The sequence below is a fragment of the Borostomias antarcticus genome, assembly GCF_949987555.1.
Source record: "Borostomias antarcticus genome assembly, chromosome: 5".
Classification (NCBI taxonomy): Eukaryota; Metazoa; Chordata; class Actinopteri; order Stomiiformes; family Stomiidae; genus Borostomias; species Borostomias antarcticus.
The window spans coordinates 23584539-23604523 of NC_140238.1; the positions used below are offsets into that span (position 1 = coordinate 23584539).

Sequence of the window (19985 nt, forward strand, 5' to 3'; positions counted from 1 at the left end):
TATTGACGTATAACCCTTTAAAATCATTATAGCCAAGACCTACACTGTTTTAGTAAGCAGATTTATTTTGGCAACATTAAAACTCGTAACAGTTCTTTTTTCAGTTAAATGATTATTATTGTTTCTTTCAAGACCTTGTCCTCAGAATTAACAGATTATTACAGAGGCAATAATATAGAATCAAGATGCTGGTTACAGAAGTAATAAACAAAAAACAGCATACGTCTGTCTCACTCACTCGCTCACACGCACATACACACACAGTATACTGAGAGATGGAAAATATAGGTATTCAAAAGACATACTCAAGGCTGGAATCTTTTCAGCAAAATTCTTGCCTGGATTCCGCAAGTTCACAATTTGGCATGCTGCTAGTTCAACAAAGCACACTTCACAATGGCACATCGTCAAACCTTCTCCCCTGGGTGGGCATCAAATATAGCTGATTCTGATTCTTAGTTACTGCAATGCAACAAAATAATTGAATCCTGTTTCAAGTTACTTCCTGGTCCCTGGAAAGAGCAGTTACATCGGTAAGAACGCACGTTTAATAAGAAAAACATTCAACAAATGCCAGGAGAGCTGAGGTGATTTCATTCTAGCCCAGCTATAACACCTGTCTTACAAAGTGTTAGTGGATTCAACACCTGTTCACCTCATACTTGCATTTCCAGAAGCTGGGTTAGATACCTATGCTGTAAATACAAACATACTCCTTTCAGTCAATCCTCCAAATTGGTAAAGAAAAACTGTGTTAAAACGGACATTTCAGCTTGTCTATGAGGTTCAGTCTTCCATTCTACAGTGTTTGGGCTAACAGAAGCTTTTCACATTACATTGTTCACACCTTTAAGATTCACAAATATTAGCAAACTTTTCATGAAATTTAAAGAAGCATACCTGCGACAAAAGCAAGCTATGTTGTCACAATGCCACCAGCACCAGCTTGTAAAAGAGCTCAACACAGAGTAAAGAATGTGCTATTGAGATAGCAGGTATTTGTGTTTTAAGAAAGAGTTTCAGTTGAACAGGATTGTAGAAAAAAACGTAATGTCATCTGTGCAACTAGAAAGGTTCTAGTTGCAGTTCCCTATGTCTGTGCTTCATGATTTAAGACAGGGACCCTTTAAATTCATCCAATTGGTTTAAGGCATAAGTCACACAGAATTTACTCAAAAAAGCCCTGAAGTTGGGCTCCATATTTAAATTGTGCCTTTATGGTTCATAAACTGCCCACTCCTGCGTTAGCTGACCAATGTCTGAGGAACATTGCATATGACGAGGATTAACCCTTTCTGTACAGTAGATCACTGTTTCCAAACAGTCCCCTAACCACAGTAACTGTGTCATGGCCGCCCCTCTCCTTCTGAAAGGCCCTCCTCCTACACCTCAGAAGACTGTGCATTTCTTGCCCCTCTTCTTGACGGGCGGGGGGCAGAGGACGGCGCGGATGGCCTCGTCAAAGACAGTCTTCAGCCCCCTCTGGGTAAGGGCGGAGCACTCCAGGTATTTCACTGCACCTGCGAGGACAGACAAACATGACGGTCGGTTGGTAAGTCAGAGAGGGAGAGAGAGAGAGAGAGAGAGAGAGAGAGAGAGAGAGAGAGAGGTAAAGAAAGATGACACAACTAAACAGTGCAACTGTGTACACGCTTGCTTGCATGCATGCACGCACGCACGCACGCACACACACACACACACACACACACACACACACACACACACACACACACACACCCCTACCTATCTCCCTGGCCATAGCCAGGCCCTGGGGGTAGGTAATGGGAGAGAGCTTCTTGTCCCTCAGCCTTTCGATGGTGTCCTTGTCGTCCCTCAGGTCCAATTTGGTGCCCACCAGGATGATGGGCGTGTTTGGGCAGTGGTGACGCACCTCTGGGTACCACTGTAAACCGCACACACAAGGTCAAAGGTCACCTCTGGGTAACACTGTAAACCGCACACACAAGGTCAAAGGTCACCTCTGGGTACCACTGTAAACATCACACACAGGGTCAAAGGTCACCTCTGGGTACCACTGTAAACATCACACACAGGGTCAAAGGTCACCTCTGGGTACCACTGTAAACATCACACACAGGGTCAAAGGTCATCTCTGGGTACCACTGTAAACATAGAATATCTGCTCTATGTGCAGTAATGCACAGGCACTGACTCACTCAAAGGTTGGGGGAAAAGTCAACTTCTTATCATTACTCAGTGTACTTCTTAAATGAGCACTATGTCATCTAATGCTCTTGTTGAGTGTTCTTGCCAGTTGAATGGAACGTGAACCATGCTTGAACTGTGGTTGAAACACGGTCGAGGCACTAACCTTAGCTCTGACGTTCTCGAAGGAGGCGGGGCTCACCAGGGAGAAACATATCAGGAACACGTCCTGAGAGGAGTCCACAGACACAAACGTGAATACTCTACGGAAACAGCTCAATCCAATTAACTGTAATGTTGTCTGTACATAAAAGCTACAGTGTATTTTATAGCCACATGAGATATTTCATGTTTTCCACATTGAGGAAGCTGTGAGAATATGACTTGTATTAGAGGTAAATGTGAAGGAAGGAGCGCATGTACGTAGTCAAAACAAAAATGGGAGTTTGAAGCATCACAGCACAGCTGACAGCAATCTCTTCATTTCCTGGTTATTCTGTGGCTACGAGAGTTTGGTAGTTATTAATTATGGACGCAATTCTTCCCTGCGTCTTTGTGAAGTACATCACAAAAGACTACCTTAGATGTAAGTCTTTAATTCTGAAAGTCCACGTCTTGCATTTGACTCTTTCTGAAAATGGGGCTTGTGGTTCTAGGGGGGCATTGATATTCAGGACAGGTATTGTCACAATGCAAAACCAGAACCTCGCAACTAGAGCAACTATACCACCTGACGAGAGCTGCCAGTCAGGGCTCAATACAGAGCCAGCTTGGAGCCTTGGTTGCAGGAAAACACTCTTTAAATCCAGAAACTATGCGGGCAATGAAGTATTCTGACACCTGTTATTTCTATCAAGGCTGTGGCCTTCATCCTTGCTTCTAAGACCACTGGTTGGCCGAATTTCCTCCCAAAGGGGATTGTTAAAGTGCATATTTTTGTACCCCAACTGATGAAAGTGAGGGAGGGCTATTAGATTGACTCCTGTATGTTAGTGTGTGTGCTACATGTATGCTTTGCATTCTTGCGTCTGTCACACATGTACCAGAGCTCACCACTGGAGGGCGCTCGCCTCAATTCATTTTTCTCATTTCTATGTACATTTTGCTTTCTACATAAAAAAAACTATGCGTAGTGTCTTAGTTAGAGTAAAGTTTATTCTACGAGTCCGTCTACTTTCTAAATCCACAGAGTTCAGAGCGTGAGGTGTTACGTAGCCCTTTTGGTGCTTGTTATTATGCTGCATTCCATTTGTATCGGAAACGTTGGGATTCCCGGATTCGACGTCAAACTCGTCATCAAATACGTCACTTGGGATTTCTACCATTTTACTCGGGATAAAAAATCTATTCCGACTTCATCAACATCAGCTGCTGACGTCAATCAAGATGGATACTCTGCGCATGAACAATAAGTGAAAGCTTGTTGTTATCAACTGGTATCGCTCACAATGGCTAACAATAGATCACTTTCCTAGAACTACAAATCCCGGGCACCAAATCCTGAGCTCCGACACAAATGGAACGCAGCATAAAACCCTGTAGAATGCATTGAGCAGATCCACTATGGCGCAGTAACACTATACGGACAGCAGAGGGAGGGAGAGACTGTGTTTCAAGAACATACTCATGAAAGGTAACACAATGTTGTGAACATAATTTAAATGAGCCATAGATTATCATACATCATACATCTTATTGCATGGCCTATTTTTCATGTTTCTGTTTATTTATTTATTTTCATTGCAGATCTTTTATCTTACAGAAAGTTAAAATCACTTAAGGTTATTTTTATATAAAACTATTTTAATCACCAATAGTTCAATTCACCACCTACTTTTGAATAAATGCTTACATTTAAGACCAAACAAAAAATATGATGGGCCTATATGCCAGCTCTATAAATAAATCTGAACTAGAAAAGCCCACTCCATCTACACATCCAACAACTGTACATGCTGACAACATGCAGCATGTGTGGGCGATGACGCGTTCGCTGTGCAAGTGTCTTTCCCTTAAGACTGACATGTGCTGCGTTGAAATATCCCCCCTATTAATGGCAGCAGGCAACTGTCCAGCAGGTTTGAAAGGAACTATTACTGTTGGAGCTGCTGGTGGGGGAGATAGACACAGACAGGAAGCTGTGTGAGAAATGAATTAGGCTGCAACACCCCAGATGGAGGGCTGGGACAGGAAGGCGGTGCAGAGATACTACCTCAGGGCAGGAAGGATGAAGGACGAGGGTGAGACATGCAAAATAAAGCATGGTAGAAAGACAGAAAGCAATATGTGGCATGGTTGTGTGTGTGTGTGTTTGTGTGTGGTGTGTGTTTGTGTGTGTGAGTGCATTACTGTGTGTGTGTGTGTGTGTGTGTGTGTGTGTGTGTGTGTGTGTGTGTGTGTGTGTTACCGTCTGTGGGTAGGACAGCGGTCTGAGCCGGTCGTAGTCCTCCTGTCCTGCTGTGTCCCAGAGGCCCAGGTTGACCGGTTTTCCGTCCACCATCACGTTGGCAGAGTAGTTGTCAAACCTGCCAAGACGTGAAGGATGTTCAGAAGGATTCTTTTACTGTACACACACACACACACACACACACACACACACACACACACACTCACACTGTAGGGATGTACTCTCCAGGGAAGGCGTTGGTGGTGTAGCTGATGAGCAGACATGTCTTACCCACCGCTCTGAAGGAGAAATAGACAGAGATGTTGGATAGAGACAGGGAAACATGAAAGATGGCAGATGTTAGTCTGACACTCAGACTGAGTTGCCATTTCGTTTGACTTCATTATTCAGCCTGAACAGGTTCCTATTGCAGCTGTTTTCCGAGATGGTCATTGCTGAAGGAGTCCTCAGCGATTAGGTCATCCCCAAGCAAATCACATCGCACAGTTTCATTTCGTCATCACATTCAAAGGATGCCGATTTGCCTGGTTGCAATTCCAACTGAAAAAGCATTCTGGACGAGAGCACTTCCAGACCCTGAATCCCATTTTGGAAATTAAAGTGGGCGTGAGTTTCTAGGGGCTGGAGCCAGACTAGGTGGATATACAGTATGACATCATAAGCAGTATACATCAGCTTGGACGTTCTAAAAACACTAGCTAGCGTAATTTTTCCAAGTAACGGATATATCAACAGCAACAATGTTACAATTTGGTAAACCACAAACAAGGTCATTCACAGATAACATTATGCATCTAGTGGATCTATTGACTATGAAGGTCATTCAGTATAGTAATGAGCTTTTTGGGGGATCTGCTGTCACTAGAACATGCATAGAGAAGGGTTAAGCTTAGAACATGGTTAGAGAAGGGTTAGGGTTAGAACATGGTTAGAGAAGGGTTAGGGTTAGAACATGGTTAGAGAAGGGTTAAGCTTAGAACATGGTTAGAGAAGGGTTAAGCTTAGAACATGGTTAGAGAAGGGTTAGGGTTAGAACATGGTTAGAGAAGGGTTAGGGTTAGAACATGGTTAGAGAAGGGTTAGGGTTAGAACATGGTTAGAGAAAGGTTAGGATTAGAACATGTTTAGAGAAGGGTTAGAAAGGAAGGATGTAGAGGAATAAAAAGACAGAAGAGGGAAGGGATACAACAACAAAAAGAAGACAGCAAGATGAGTGAAACTGACGGAGCCAGTGTGTGTGTGTGTGTGTGTGTGTGTGTGTGTGTGTGTGCTCCGACTCCACCCTCCAGGAGAAAATGTCATCATCCCTCAAAGAACGCAGAGTGCGAGATCCCGCAGACGGAGGGAACCGAGAAATACCAGGCGTCTTCAGGCAGCACTAACAGCACTATTACTGTAGCTTACAGTAACCCACTGTAACGGGAGGAAGAGCGGCCGGCGGTTCGATCCCAGCCCCCGGCAGTGCCCAAGTGTCCTTATCAAGACATTGAACCAGCCAGGCCAATCAGCATCCTTTGAATGCGATGACGAAATTGTGATTTGCTAAGGGGGTGAACTAATCACTGAGGACTCCTTCAGCAATGACCATCTCGGAAAACTAAATTAACTAAACTACAGCTAAACCCATAGTTTAATATTCATATGTCTTGAACAATGTCAATATTTTTCTATTTTTGAAACATCCGAGTCACCAAACAAGAGTTTGAGCCATAAAACCAAAGTAATCCCCATACTGTACTTGTGTTCACATCTAGTTTACTTTTCAAATGTTCTGACAGAAGAATGGGTAGCTTAGCTTAGGCCTATTTGTAGAGACTGTGTTCCTTTATTGTATTTTGATGGTGTAACTGTCAATTTCTCCCTAGTGATCAATAAACTAGGCTACTACAGCTATTACTACTACTTCTGTTTTTCTCCCTACTGAAATATTCCACATCAGGGGTGTAGTGGTAGACACATGGGTGGGTAAATATGTCGAGGAGAGTAAACTCACAGCCTCATTGTAAAGAGGTGGGTAAATTGTGTTTACTTGGGTTCACCCTCCACTATACCCCTGTCCACCATGATTCTCTAGAGTCTAGCCTATCTGCGCCTCGCCGCACATCTGCACGACAGCCTATCCCCCACCCAGAACCACTCACTCCAACGGACCATTTATGTTTGAGACACTACAAGAATCTCTTCTAAAGCATAGTAGGCCTACCGCAGGTCTGTAGTATTTTTTTCTCGCTGCCTGGAGAGACGGGCCATAGGTACTATAATTATGTAGGTGTGAAATATGACGTCATCTCAGATCAAGTCGAACCTCTCTGGGAGTCGTTCGTTTGACATTCTCCATCACAGACCCAAACTCTTGATGTTTTGGATATTTGGTTTTATTTAGATGAACGCTAAAAAATTACATTGAAAGCTGGAGCACTTTGTAAGCATGCTATATTTGAATTAAATACCTTTAGGCTAGGTAGGGTTCAGATGTTGTAAAAGAAAAAAAACAACTCACTCTTGAACAAATTCAATGTCACGCATACATTATTTGAATGCAGGTATTCATAAACTGTTAGAGAAGGCTATGAGAAAATCAATGGTAAACATGTTCCACATTCATCTCACGCTCATGCACTAGCCTATAGTAGGGAGCTGAATGCCGATCCATTCAACTCGCCAGCCCCTGCCCTACTCGCAACAATTGCTCCCATAGATGCGAATCACACGCTAGAAATGAAAATTTTACGTTTCACACGAACAAAAACTCTTACCCATCACCAACAACTACGCATTTAATGGCCTGCATTTGCTGTGTAGGTCGTGGTATCCAGCAGCGGAGTGTGAAAAGCGTATAAGAACGCCAAATGGCTTGATAATTTCTTGCGTCTGAATAAAGTGGGCTGGTACGGCTGCAGCGAGCGGAGCTTCTACCGAGAGGACCCGAAGCTCCGGAGAATATACCCTCCGGAAAAGAACGAACTGTTTTAAAGGGACAGGTACATACTATGCTCGGTAGCCCAGTTAACCTGGGAGAATTAATCGGATTAGCAGACAATTTGAGACAAAGCAAGCAACTAAAGGGATGTATAGGCTAGTTATTCCTATAACGGGTTAAATTGAATAACCAGTTTTCAAACAACAGAGAACAGAACCTACCCCCCCCCCCACACACACACACATGCAGGCACGCACACGTGATGGTAAATTTAGACCTCATAGCTGATCACCAATAATAATAATAATAATATATTATATTATATAATAACAGCAACAATGCTAATGCCGTATTAACATAATTATATAATGATATAGTAAAAAGTAATAATGATCATTATTGTAACTGACTAAACCATTTTACTGTGTGATTTTTATCGAGGGAAATGTACTATGTATACAGGGATAATTGTTTAAGGTCAACCATTGACTTGTCTACTGTAGGCCTTATGCCCAAGCCATCTTGTCAGTGTTGAGCTTAGGTATGCACCAGCTGGATAGACTGGTATGAATAAATGACTTATCTGCTTGACTCTGCTCATTTGGCCTAGCTTGGAGGACCATATTTGGTCCTTCTTTCCTAGTTTAGGAGCATAGCTAATCAGCACCACCTAGTTATGATAAACATGTACAGTATAATAATGTCTGTATTCTCTGAATGTTTGGGACTTTTGCTGCCATCATTAGGAAGAGCACATTAAGTTACCGCTGGTTTCAACCTTCTATTAAATGTCTTAGTTAAGGACGGACAGTTTGTTGTATGTTCAAACTTTATTGATTAATCTCACTCTTGGGTACCTGATGTCAAAATGTAGATGCGTGCAGTGGTAAATTCCACGACACACAATGAACACGATTTCACTCCTTGTAAGAATTTATCTTTTTATTGCTTGACCTGCGATTAGGACAACCTATACCAAAAAGGATTATAACTTTGAGCACAACCAGTCAAATCAAACCTTGTACAGAAGTAGTAATAAGGATAATAACAACGCTAATAGAAAACTGGTCCTCTGGCTGTGCCACAGCTCTAGGGCGACTGTAGGCTTTCCTTTTACAAATGCTGAGAGCTGGAAGAGTCTCACTCCTAGCCCTGATTACCATATGTAAGGCAAACAAAATGACAGCAGACATTTAGGATGTGAATTGGTACCGAACCAGACTATGACAACCAGTCTGGGTCACTTACACACACTCTCTCTCTCACACACTCTCTCTCTCACACACTCTCTCTCTCACACACACTCTCTCTCACACACACTCTCTCTCACACACACTCTCTCACACACACACTCTCTCACACACACTCTCTCTCACACACACTCTCTCACACACACTCCCTCACACACACTCCCTCACACACACACTCCCTCACACACACACTCTCTCACACACACACTCTCTCACGCACACACACACGCTCTCTCTCACACTCTCGCTCTCGCACACACACGCTCTCTCTCACACACACACACGCTCTCTCTCACACACTCTCGCTCTCGCACACTCTCACGCACACAGACACACACACAGGAAAAGCTATGGCAGTGATTGTAACGTTTGATACGTTTGAAAACACCTCACTGACTAGCTAGTTGAATACTGCTAGAAATGCATTCAATAGGACCATAGATTGACTAGCAAGATAAAACACTGGATGAAAGACAAGCCACTAAATACATGAAACACATGGGTGGTACACTCAATATCTGAACACGATGTATTGGTATGCCCAGAGGAAAAGAACTGGGTGAACGCAGCCAAGCAAAGGGCATTGTTTCACAATATTTCCCAAAATATCTGAATCGTCTCTGTGAAAATGTCGTAGAGTGATAATCTATTAACATCCCTAGAGCCTCCATGATTTGTAAGACGATCCTTCGGTTACATACAGCACATCTCTCCTGATGAGGAGCGCTGCTGCTGGAGCCAATCCGCTTTCCCATCAGCCCATCACCAACAAGACACGCTGCCTGACCACTCCTCTAACAAGGCAACGGATGTTCCCTCCAAATCCAAAACAAGCCGGAAGGTCTCTAGAATCTACAGTTCAGCAATGTGTGGGCAAACCAACTTAACTGCAATTAAAATCCCCCTTTAGAGGACTATTTCACAGAGTGAGAAATCTTCTGCCAAAATCAGTGTTGTAGTATCTCTGTATGAAGAAATGAAATCAAAAATACAGGTACCATTTTAGACACCATAGGTTAAAGAGAATAACTCATTTTTTTCAATGTGAGCCTACTGTACACATATTCATCCATGACAAATGTCCAGGTAGTTAAACCATATGGCTGAAATAAAAAGAAACAGAGGCAAAAAGCAACACACATACCAAATAAATAAGTCTTGGTTCTAATTCTGAGAGAGAGAGTGAAATGGAGGCACTTCTCAAAGCCAGTAACAAGACAAAGTTCACTGCATTCGTACAGCTTATTAAAAGTGGCCGATTGCCTTGAGCTGCAACTTGTTCAGGGTGACCTGCTGTCCATCAGGAATGCCACAGGGGTGCAGTGAGTGACCTACACATGTCCCAGCCATGTGGCAGTGAGTGACCTACACATGTCCCAGCCATGGGGCAGTGAGTGACCTACACATGTCCCAGCCATGGGGCTGTCTTCAACCACGCTGACGTATGTGGAAAAGCAATAGAAGCCAATAAGATAATAGAATATAACAATCAAGCTCAACGGATGGGTATGAAACAAACCACCATCATGTCAGTTCATAAACCAACTAGCCTAGACTGCATGTTGACATTGCTGAATGGCACTAGATGCCTAACGTTGGAGGAATGGGTATTCATTTTCATTTAGTTCTTCAAACAAGGATAGCTTTACTTTTCTCAGAACAGGGGTATGTGGTGCTAAGAGTCATATTAGACAGAATCAACGGTAACATGGTGTGGATGTCTGGCTAAAATACTGGAGGTTATTTAGAAGACTGATCTATCTGACCCTCTGAGGTTCTAGTCAGATATCCTCTCTGTCAGTGAAGAGGCCAAGCTGTTACCGGAAAACTGAACACGAGCACATCAACACTGCTACTGACGTTGAAGGTCTTTCATGCACACACTCTCACTCACACAGAGCGCCCAGGGGGAAGAAAGCCTGGGTCTGTCTGGACACTGTCCGAGGAAGTGACTGTCCACTCTGGGACGTCCAGTTCCTGTTGAGGACCAGCATGTCCATTACAGCCAGGGTCTGGAGAAAGTACACACAAAGGATTCTCTCTCTCTTTCCCTCTCCCTATCCAAGCCTCTCTCTCATCCTATCCAAGCCTTTTACCACAGCTCAGATCACAGCCATCATTGCAAATGTATTACGTTGTAATGCAATTAGTAATACTGCAATTAGTACACAAAGCTTCCCTTCGCAAGCTCTCCTGCACAGAGAAACCAAGACCTGACATCTTTTCGGCACCCCAGGAACCACGGTGAGACCACACCCCTGGACCCACGGTGACACCACACCCCTGGACCCACGGTGACACCACACCCCTGGACCCACGGTGAGACCACACCCCTGGACCCACGGTGAGACCACACCTCTGGACCCACGGTGAGACCACACCCCTGGACCCACGGTGAGACCACACCTCTGGACCCACGGTGAGACCACACCCCTGGACCCACGGTGAGACCACACCCCTGGACCCATGGTGACTTCACACCCCTGGACCCACGGTGAGACCACACCCCTGGATCCACGGTGAGACCACACCTCTGGACCCATGGTGAGACCACACCCCTGGACCCACGGTGAGGCCACACCCCTGAAACCATGGTGAGACCACACCCCTGGACCCACAGTGAGACCACACCTCTGGACCCACGGTGAGACCACACCTCTGGACCCATGGTGAGACCACACCCCTGGACCCACGGTGAGACCACACCTCTGGACCCACGGTGAGACCACACCTCTGGACCCATGGTGAGACCACACCTCTGGACCCACGGTGAGACCACACCCCTGGACCCATGGTGACTTCACACCTCTGGACCCATGGTGAGACCTCACCTCTGGACCCATGGTGAGACCACACCCCTGGACCCATGGTGACTTCACACCTCTGGACCCATGGTGAGACCTCACCTCTGGACCCATGGTGAGACCTCACCTCTGGACCCATGGTGAGACCACACCCCTGGACCCATGGTGAGACCACACCCCTGGACCCACGGTGAGACCACACCCCTGGACCCATGGTGAGACCACACCCCTGGACCCACGGTGAGACCACACCCCTGGACCCACGGTGAAACCTCAAAATTCCACCTCAGGCTCAGTGTCAGTTTGGCACTAGCTTGGTTGTGGCTGGCGTTAACTGTGCACTCCTAAATTTCAGGTCAAAGTTCAGCAGAAAACCATTCTTCAGAAACGAGTCCTCTACGTGACAATGAAATAGAAATGCTGGAATTTGTCCATTATAGACTAGATTAGTAAAAATACAAAGACAGAATCTACAAGCCTGGGGTTAAGGTTTGGGTTACAAAGTCTACAAGCCTAACATGAAAGAAGACACAAAAAAAAGGCAATCTGACTAGCAGGCGCATAGAAACTGTTGTCTTTCTTCAATATATATATTTATATATCACAAACTGTGCAAAAAATATGGTTATGGTCATTTACTCCTAATATATATTTATATATGTATATATATAAGCTGTATATGTGCAACTATAACGAAAGAGAACTTTATGTCACAATGGTGAGAATGGTGTCTCTAACTTCTACTAAGTACCCTTGGAAAAAGAAGAGAAACCCGTTAGACATGTACAGCAAAAACGCACAACATGGACAAGCCTTTGGCGTATTGATTCAAAACATTAAGCGGGTACCCGACAGAGCAAACATTTTTATGCAACATCACTTCCACAGCGTCGTCCATTTTGAGACAGGTCTGTGGCCGCAGCAGCGAATGCCGAGACTTCTGAATCTTACCGAGACGACACTGAAATTTAGCCCGAAATTGAGCGCACCTTTGCCCATGTCCATCTCAGTGTAGGATTGAGACTGTACCGGAGTCGTCAAACTGAGTACTCTTCCTGTAGACTGTACAACCTCGCTCAATATGATCTTTCTTTGTTTAGCCCCACCCATGCAGTGTCCCCCTGGAATTTTAAGAGGAACATATCAAACTGTCCTCCCTTTAACATAAAACAAAACAAAAAATATTCAGCAAAAACAAATCCTGGCTATCGTACAAGTGCCAAAGGATTCACAACAAGAAACAAATCAAGAGGAAAGTAACAGACATCGCAACATATCATATAAGTGATCTTAAGTGGGCACCTGGGTGTGGATAAATGCATTCAAAGTAAAAAATAAAAAAATAAAGCAGATTTGCATTGGTGTGCCCTGCCGGAGGGGGGCAGGGGGAGAGACTCAGACGGAGAGGGACACGAAGCTGTTGTACTGCTGGATGTTTCTCTTCAGGATGTCGGAGCAGGGCCCCAGCACGCGTTCGAAGCGCGGGCGATCCAGCTTGACGCACTTCAGCGGGCCGCGGGAGACCACGGTGGCGGCGCGCGGCCGGTTCATCAGCAGGGCGATCTCACCTGAACAGCCGCCATGACCGTCAAACATTTAACACGAAACATCCCAGGACACCAGGTTTAGGGTACAACTCTAAGTTGAAAGTTTCAACAAAAATGAATTGACTGATTTAGCAGCTACATACAGTACCAGTCAAAAGTTTGGACACACTTTCTCAGTTGAATTAGAAAGTGTCTCCAAACTTTTGACTGATACTGTGTATATTTAATGAATTGACTGATTTAGCAGCTACATATATATTTATTGCCATTGCAGAAAGATCTAAGGGTGAAAACCACCTACCTCCAAAATGGCGTGGAAAAAAAGTTTTCAGATTGTTGAAAAGAACATTCCAATTTCTATGTTTTTTTGTGTGTTTGCTTTTTACATAAAACCTATGATGAGCTGTTTGAATATGTTCAATTGGTCTCAGTGCTGGGAGGTGTTCTGAGGTTGTAAAGGGTAGTCTCAGTTTTCAAGTTAAGTGGTTTTCACCCGACAGCGACAATATCATCAAATAGAAAATATCAGTACTTGGACTGTCCAAGCTCACCAAAGTAGTCGGAGGGCCCGAGTCTGCCCACTTCCACAAACTCCTCGTTCTCTGACCGTCTCTGAAGAACCGCTGCTGAACCCTACACACATACACACAACAGACTCTGTGAGCAACTGAATCCTACACACACACACACACACAAGAACAATAGACTCCATGAACTACAAATCCCAGACATCTTTTGGGGGGGGATAACGATAAACTATGGCCAGAGGGGATGTCAAAATTGTTACTGCTGCCCTTGGACAATTTCATTTGACCTGAACTTTCAGAATTTCATACATTTCAGACAATAATAATCTGTGGTGAGGTGATTATTAATTCTACCTCAAGGATGATGAAGAACTCGTCGCCTGGTTCTCCCTGAACCACGATCTTCTGACCGTCCTCAAACTGCACTGTCTCCAGAGCGTCAGCCACCGTCAGCCTCTCCCACTTGTCCAGGGACTCTGCAGAGGACAGGAGCAGTTACACACCACAGCCAGCAGGGGGCAGGCGCAGTTACACACCACAACCAGCAGGGGGCAAACGCAGTTACACACCACAACCAGCAGGGGGCAAATGCAGTTACACACCACAACCAGCAGGGGGCAAACGCAGTTACACGCCAGCGCCAAACACCGAGCCAAATCTTTGTGTTGCATCCTGCTTTGGTAGACAAACGTCACGAGCAACCCTCCGTCTTCAGGAACAGTTTGATAACTGGGGTTTGTTGAGCTAGTGGCCAAACAAAGCAGAAACTCTCCAGCGACTCCTCCTCACCTAAGATGGACACCTTGCTGAGGAATTCCTCATACATCTTCCTCTTTCTCAGCGTGCTTCCCTGAAAAACACACACGTAAAAGAGAGAGATGAGCCAAGTTAGAAATCAAATAACATCAACATCAGTTTTTCTTTTGGGGGGGGGGGCTCAGACAATGAACAGAGGTGAAGATAGGAACTGAAAAAACTCAAGTGACAATGTCAACACCAGTGGAGTCTCACCATGAGTATTCTCCTGTAGCTGTCTCTGTCGATGCCCCACAGCTTGACGTTGGTCTTGGCCCGGACCGTGGCCGCCCTGGGGGTCCCGTAGATCAGGGCTAGCTCTCCGAAGCTGCCCCCCTCCCCGATGTTGGTCACCCACTCACTGTTCACATACACCTGAGAAGGGGGGGGGGCAGAAGACAGGGGGTAAGCGAGGGGGGGGGGGGGGGCGAGAGAAAAAGAGACAGAGCAAGATCAGAGCCCAAGAAACAAAAGTGATATTCAATGCCAAAACAGGTGCCAGACAACTTACATCCATCTCCCCTTGGTCAATGACGTAGAAGTTGTCACCTTCATCACCTGGAGGAGGCAGGGAGAAAAACAAACCATCATAAGTTGTATTAAAACACTGTGAGGTCCACATAAGAGAAACAACCACAGATGAGATGCATAGAGGAAAGGGGCAGACCTTGCTGGATGACGGTCTCTCCGGCCATGTAAGTGACAGAGAACATGGCGTCGAATATGTCGCTGGAGAGGAGGACAACGGCTATTAGTTCAATGAAAACACTGAGTAAGTATGATTAACTAGCGGCCGTACAGAGCTGAATAAGTATGATTAACCAGCTACCGTACGGAGCTGAATAAGTATGATTAACCAGCTACCGTACGGAGCTGTTGTTACCTCCTCTCGTTGTCGTCCAGGTGAGCAAAAAGAACATTCTTCTCAATGGCCTTGGCCAAAGCTGCCATGGTTTTATAGTCCTTAGGAATGACCTGAGGAGAGAGCTGGGCAGTTAGACAATGACCTGCTAGGTGGCCTTCATATGCATTATAATACTCTATATTTGACCAGCTTCATGGCCTTCATATGCATTATAATACTCTCTATTTGACCAGCTTCATGCCTTCATATGCATTATAATACTCTATATTTGACCAGCTCCATGATCTTCATATGCATTATAATACTCTATATTTGACCTGCTCCATGATCTTCATATGCATTATACTATTCGATATCTAACCTGCTCCATGATCTTCATATGCATTATACTATTCGATATCTAACCTGCTCCATGATCTTCATATGCATTATAATATTCTATATTTGACCTGCTCCATGGTCTCCATATGCATTATAATATTCTATAGGGGTGTGATGATACACTCAGCTCACGATACGATGCACAATATTGGGTTAATGATATTGATACGATATTATAACTATTGTTTTTACAAAACTTGAATGATGAATATATGACTGTAAAAATTGTCTTTTATTCGAAAGACAAAATGCAAAGCAATGCTGTTGTTTGCCCTATAGTTCAATTTTGTAATGTTTTATAACTTGTGATATCAAGACATAATTGATCAAATACAAGCACTGATCTGCATTCTCTTGTCTTTTTCAGTGCTTTGTTTGAACGGACAAGGTGCGAGTTAGTAGGTGATAGTGGCTCATTTGCAGCCAGTCCTGTAATAATAATAATACATCAAATTCATATAGCACTTTTCTGGAAACACAAAGTTCCTTTACAAAGTTCCTGTCTTTTTAATATCGTGAGACAGTTTTTATAATATATTGTCACACCCCTAATATACTATTACAAAATTGCTTTGATTGACAAGATCATCACATAGAAGGATACAAAGTTAGTTCCTGTGACTGAAATCAGTTTCTGAGGCTATTCTTTATGTTATGCTAATGATATGCCATGTTATAATGAATAATATGAAAATAAAACAACTAATTGGTGTGTAGCTGGTGGCATGCAACATTAAAACAGAAAAAGGACATATCAGTACAAATCATTCATGAACTCTTCTACCAACATCAATTCAAAAGCAATACGCCTATATCATTATAGCAGTTCAAATTCACAGTACAGTAGGACCCCACTCATCCGAACTTCAGAGATCCGAACCTCCTGGTCTACCGGACAGGCTTAAAAAACGTTTTTTTGAGCCTGCTATCCGGTTACTGGTGGGATTTTCATTACAGTACTGTAGGCCTACTTACATTTAAATCTGTCATAATAAACACGTACTGTATCCTATTGTGAATAAAAACAGAACTGTATGTAGACCTACATGTTGCTTGTAGGCTGTAGCCTACTGTCACGTTTAATTTATTTGTTACTTTAATGTTGAGCGCAAAACGCAAACGAGTCTGCTGCGCGAGAGCTGCATTCCTTGGTAGCCAGAAAGCGCGTCAGCAACCTGAAGCAGAGGAGTATCGAGTCATTTTTCGTTCCCAGTTAATGGACTTCAGGAACACAGACGTGTTGTAAGCATGTAGATTAGCCTACTAGACCTACTGTATTTGTTAAATAATAGCCTACAGCCTAGGCCACATTAGCCTACATCGGTTGTTTAGGCTGCAATAGCCTAAGCCTAAGCCTAAGTCACGACAAACTTGTCTGTCATTTCATTTATTTATTTATTATCGTTTGCTCTAATTGTTCTAATGTTGGGTTGTTTTTAGGCTATACCATTTTGTTCTGCGAATACAGTAGCCTATTGATGCAGCGTAAGCCTCATTTGAGAATAAAGTACTGTATTTCATCAAAGCATGCACTCAAGTGGAAAATCGTTTATTTTATTCTAGGCTACTGTAGGTCTATTATAGGCTAGGCTGTATGAGTTTAGTTGGCTATTTGATTGCAATTCTGATGCATTTTCACAAGTAATTAAGGGTATTTATCAGTCTATTATGAGTCTAAATGAAACAAGTATACCACTTATGGAATTTGGTGCATTTTAACATATGTTTCAGTCACCCGGACATTTCAGAGATACGAACGACCTTCGGTCCCATTGGGTTCGGATAAGTGGGGTCCTACTGTATAACAGTCATTAGTCCATTATTCTAGTCATCCTCAACTAAAAAGACCAAGTAAAGGAAGTAACATTTATATGGGGCACCTGTAGCGTGGTGTGATTGGCTGAGGGCTGACCCCTGACCTTTCTGACATAGGAGGCGGCGTCCTCCTCGGTGTACACCTCAGCACTGATGGCGCCACGGCGCCGGCGCCCCTTCACCACAGGGTTCATGGGGGGCGACACCTCGTCCTCCCGCGAGTCCGAGCGAGAGCCCGACTTCTGCTGGATCAGCATCTGCTTGGCCTCCTCCTGGTGGGGGGGGCGGGAAAAAGATCAAGAATATCTGAATGGAGTAAAATGCTATGTGTTAACTGAGCCATCGCCAGATATCCATGACTGAAGAACACCTTTTCACCTTTTGTCCTCATACTCGTATCTCAGGGCCTCCACAGCCAGAACGTACATACGGATCCTTCTTTAGTGGAAATGAACACTGTCGACTTCAAGAAACACCTGATTTCGGGTAGTATAGGCCAGAGAGAGTGTGTGTAGGCCAGACCAGAAGCACCCACCTTCTCCAGCCTCTCAAAGTGCTCCCGGAGGAAGGCCATAGGCCGCTCAGGCCTGGAGGTGCACAGCTGGACGATGCAGTCCTTGAGCAGCTGCTGGATGTTGTGTTTCTGCACGTACAGCTCACACTCCCTCAGGCTGCGCTCCTCCTCACTACTACTGCTGCCCGACGCCATCCTGACCTGGAGACCTGGGGAGACCAGGAGGCATGAGAGAGAGTGTGTGTGTGAGTGAGAGAGTGTGTGTGTATGTGAGAGATAAATAGAGAGAGAGAGTCAAAGGCAAAGCAGTATGATACAGCAACAGAGTGAGACTTTGAGGAAGAAAAGTTACGTCAAGTTTATTTGTCACATACTACACCATACAGGTATGAGTAATGAAATGTTCTTCTGTTAGCTCCTAGATTATGCACACACTAAGCAATATAGAGGTTTAAAATATATAGAAAAGAAATCATGTGTTGTATATCTAAATACAAGATACAAAGTTATATACGAAAAATGTGTTAAATGGACTTATATAGTGCTTTTATCCAAAGCGCTTTACAGTGGCCCCTCATCCACTAGCCTGCTCCTTGGGAGCAATTTGGGGTTCAGTGTTTTGCCCAAAGACTTCGATCGGCAAGTGAACATGCAAGGTAGGAGCTGGGATTCGAACCATCGACCCCTATGATCATTGGACGACCCGCTACCTCCTGAGCCAAAGCCGCCCCATATAAAAAAAAAGAGTAGACAATAGGTAATACATTAAAGTGTATCCAGTGTATCCCTGGCCGGGGGGCAAGTTGTTCAGCTAACTTAGACATGGCTAGCTAGATAACGTTAGCTTAGATAGCATGTCTGTCTAGTCTCTCCGTTCAGTGACACGAACCTGCCAAACATCCGCAAAGGAGCAGTGAGAGGTGTTGTTTTGATGATTCATTACCGCCAACAAATCAACTTAATTCAAGGAGCTCGAAAATAACTCGATGTGTGCATTGCACCACCCGTAAATTCCGCAGAGGTCTTCGGAAACAGCCATCTTGAAAACTAGCTTAGCCCAGTTACACTGCTACGTTAGCTTAGCTAGCCAACTAGCATTATCATAACAAACGGCTAGACCGTGAGATTCTGCTGCTAATGTGGCCTCCCTCTCCACCATGCAGTTCCATAAAATCACATGCAACTGTTAAGACGGATAAGAAGATAAAATATTTACCTGTACCGATGGATAAACTCTTATTTCAGGGCAGGTTCTTTCTGACTGACAGCTCTTCTTCTTCGTCCCTGATTTTTTTCTCCTTGGATGCTTGGACGGCTGCGGGCTGCCCTATCGGAAGCAAGTTTGGACCAATCACAAGCTGCCATCGACATCAGCTGGCCACGTTCTGGCCATACGTCACCATAACTACCTTAAAGGGGCAGGCTTTGTTTTTGTGGCGCTGTGAAGTTCTCTGTGAAGTAGGCTGCAACAGAGATGTATTGTTTTCTGCACCCATATGTTATTCCATCCAAATGTAGCTTAAATGTATCCTCTTCTATTGTATGGCTGCATTTGGCACTCCCATCAAAACGTGAAGAATAGAGGATATTGTTTCAATCTGGTATTGTTTGTTTGTTTGTTGGTTATCTCTTTTCTTCCAAGAGTCCACAAAATATTTAACAAATGACAGACATGAACTGGGCAGCGTCTAGTGTCTCAAACTCTCAGCTGTAGACCTAGGCTAGTATACTGTTCTGATTTCTTGAATTTAAATGTGTGAAGTGCTTAGCTTTTTGTAATTAAATGTCTTTGTCTTTGATATGAATTATCATATTGTTTTCAAACTAGCATGCAAGTATTTGAACATTAATTTGTTTCATAGTTATTCTAAATCAGGTGCATCGGAGTAACCAGTCATCCCAAAGAATGCAAGCTTGCTCAGGTGCTTGCTCAATGGCTGTGCACACAGACACACCCACCCTCCAACCCCCCCCCTCCCCTCTCTCTCTCCTCC

The 19985-nt window shown here is 44.2% G+C and overlaps 2 protein-coding genes across 4 annotated transcripts; both read right to left on the bottom strand.

Moving 5' to 3' along the window:
- Positions 1–1389: 1389 nt before the first annotated feature.
- On the bottom strand, positions 1390–7364 carry rac3a (Rac family small GTPase 3a; the record flags this gene model as incomplete). Of its 2 annotated transcripts, none has more annotated exons than XM_084437794.1 (6): positions 1390–1520; positions 1744–1903; positions 2333–2395; positions 4574–4691; positions 4780–4851; positions 7330–7364. In XM_084437794.1, the coding sequence occupies 6 exons, from the start codon at positions 7362–7364 to the stop codon at positions 1390–1392; spliced, it is 579 nt and encodes a 192-aa protein (XP_084293920.1). The 2 variants fall into 2 exon arrangements, with proteins under 2 accessions (XP_084293920.1, XP_084293919.1); XM_084437793.1 differs by having other exon boundaries at positions 4523–4691.
- Positions 7365–8453: 1089 nt separating this feature from the next.
- Positions 8454–19286, bottom strand: prkar1aa (protein kinase, cAMP-dependent, regulatory, type I, alpha (tissue specific extinguisher 1) a). Of its 2 annotated transcripts, none has more exons than XM_084438195.1 (11): positions 19208–19286; positions 18013–18200; positions 17582–17749; positions 15300–15391; positions 15084–15145; positions 14928–14974; positions 14633–14791; positions 14411–14471; positions 13976–14097; positions 13646–13727; positions 8454–13115 (listed from the first exon to the last, which is right to left on the bottom strand). In XM_084438195.1, the coding sequence occupies exons 2-11, from the start codon at positions 18184–18186 to the stop codon at positions 12943–12945; spliced, it is 1140 nt and encodes a 379-aa protein (XP_084294321.1). In that variant the 5' UTR covers positions 18187–18200; positions 19208–19286; the 3' UTR covers positions 8454–12942. The 2 variants fall into 2 exon arrangements, with proteins under 2 accessions (XP_084294321.1, XP_084294320.1); XM_084438194.1 differs by having other exon boundaries at positions 17543–17749.
- Positions 19287–19985: the final 699 nt, after the last annotated feature.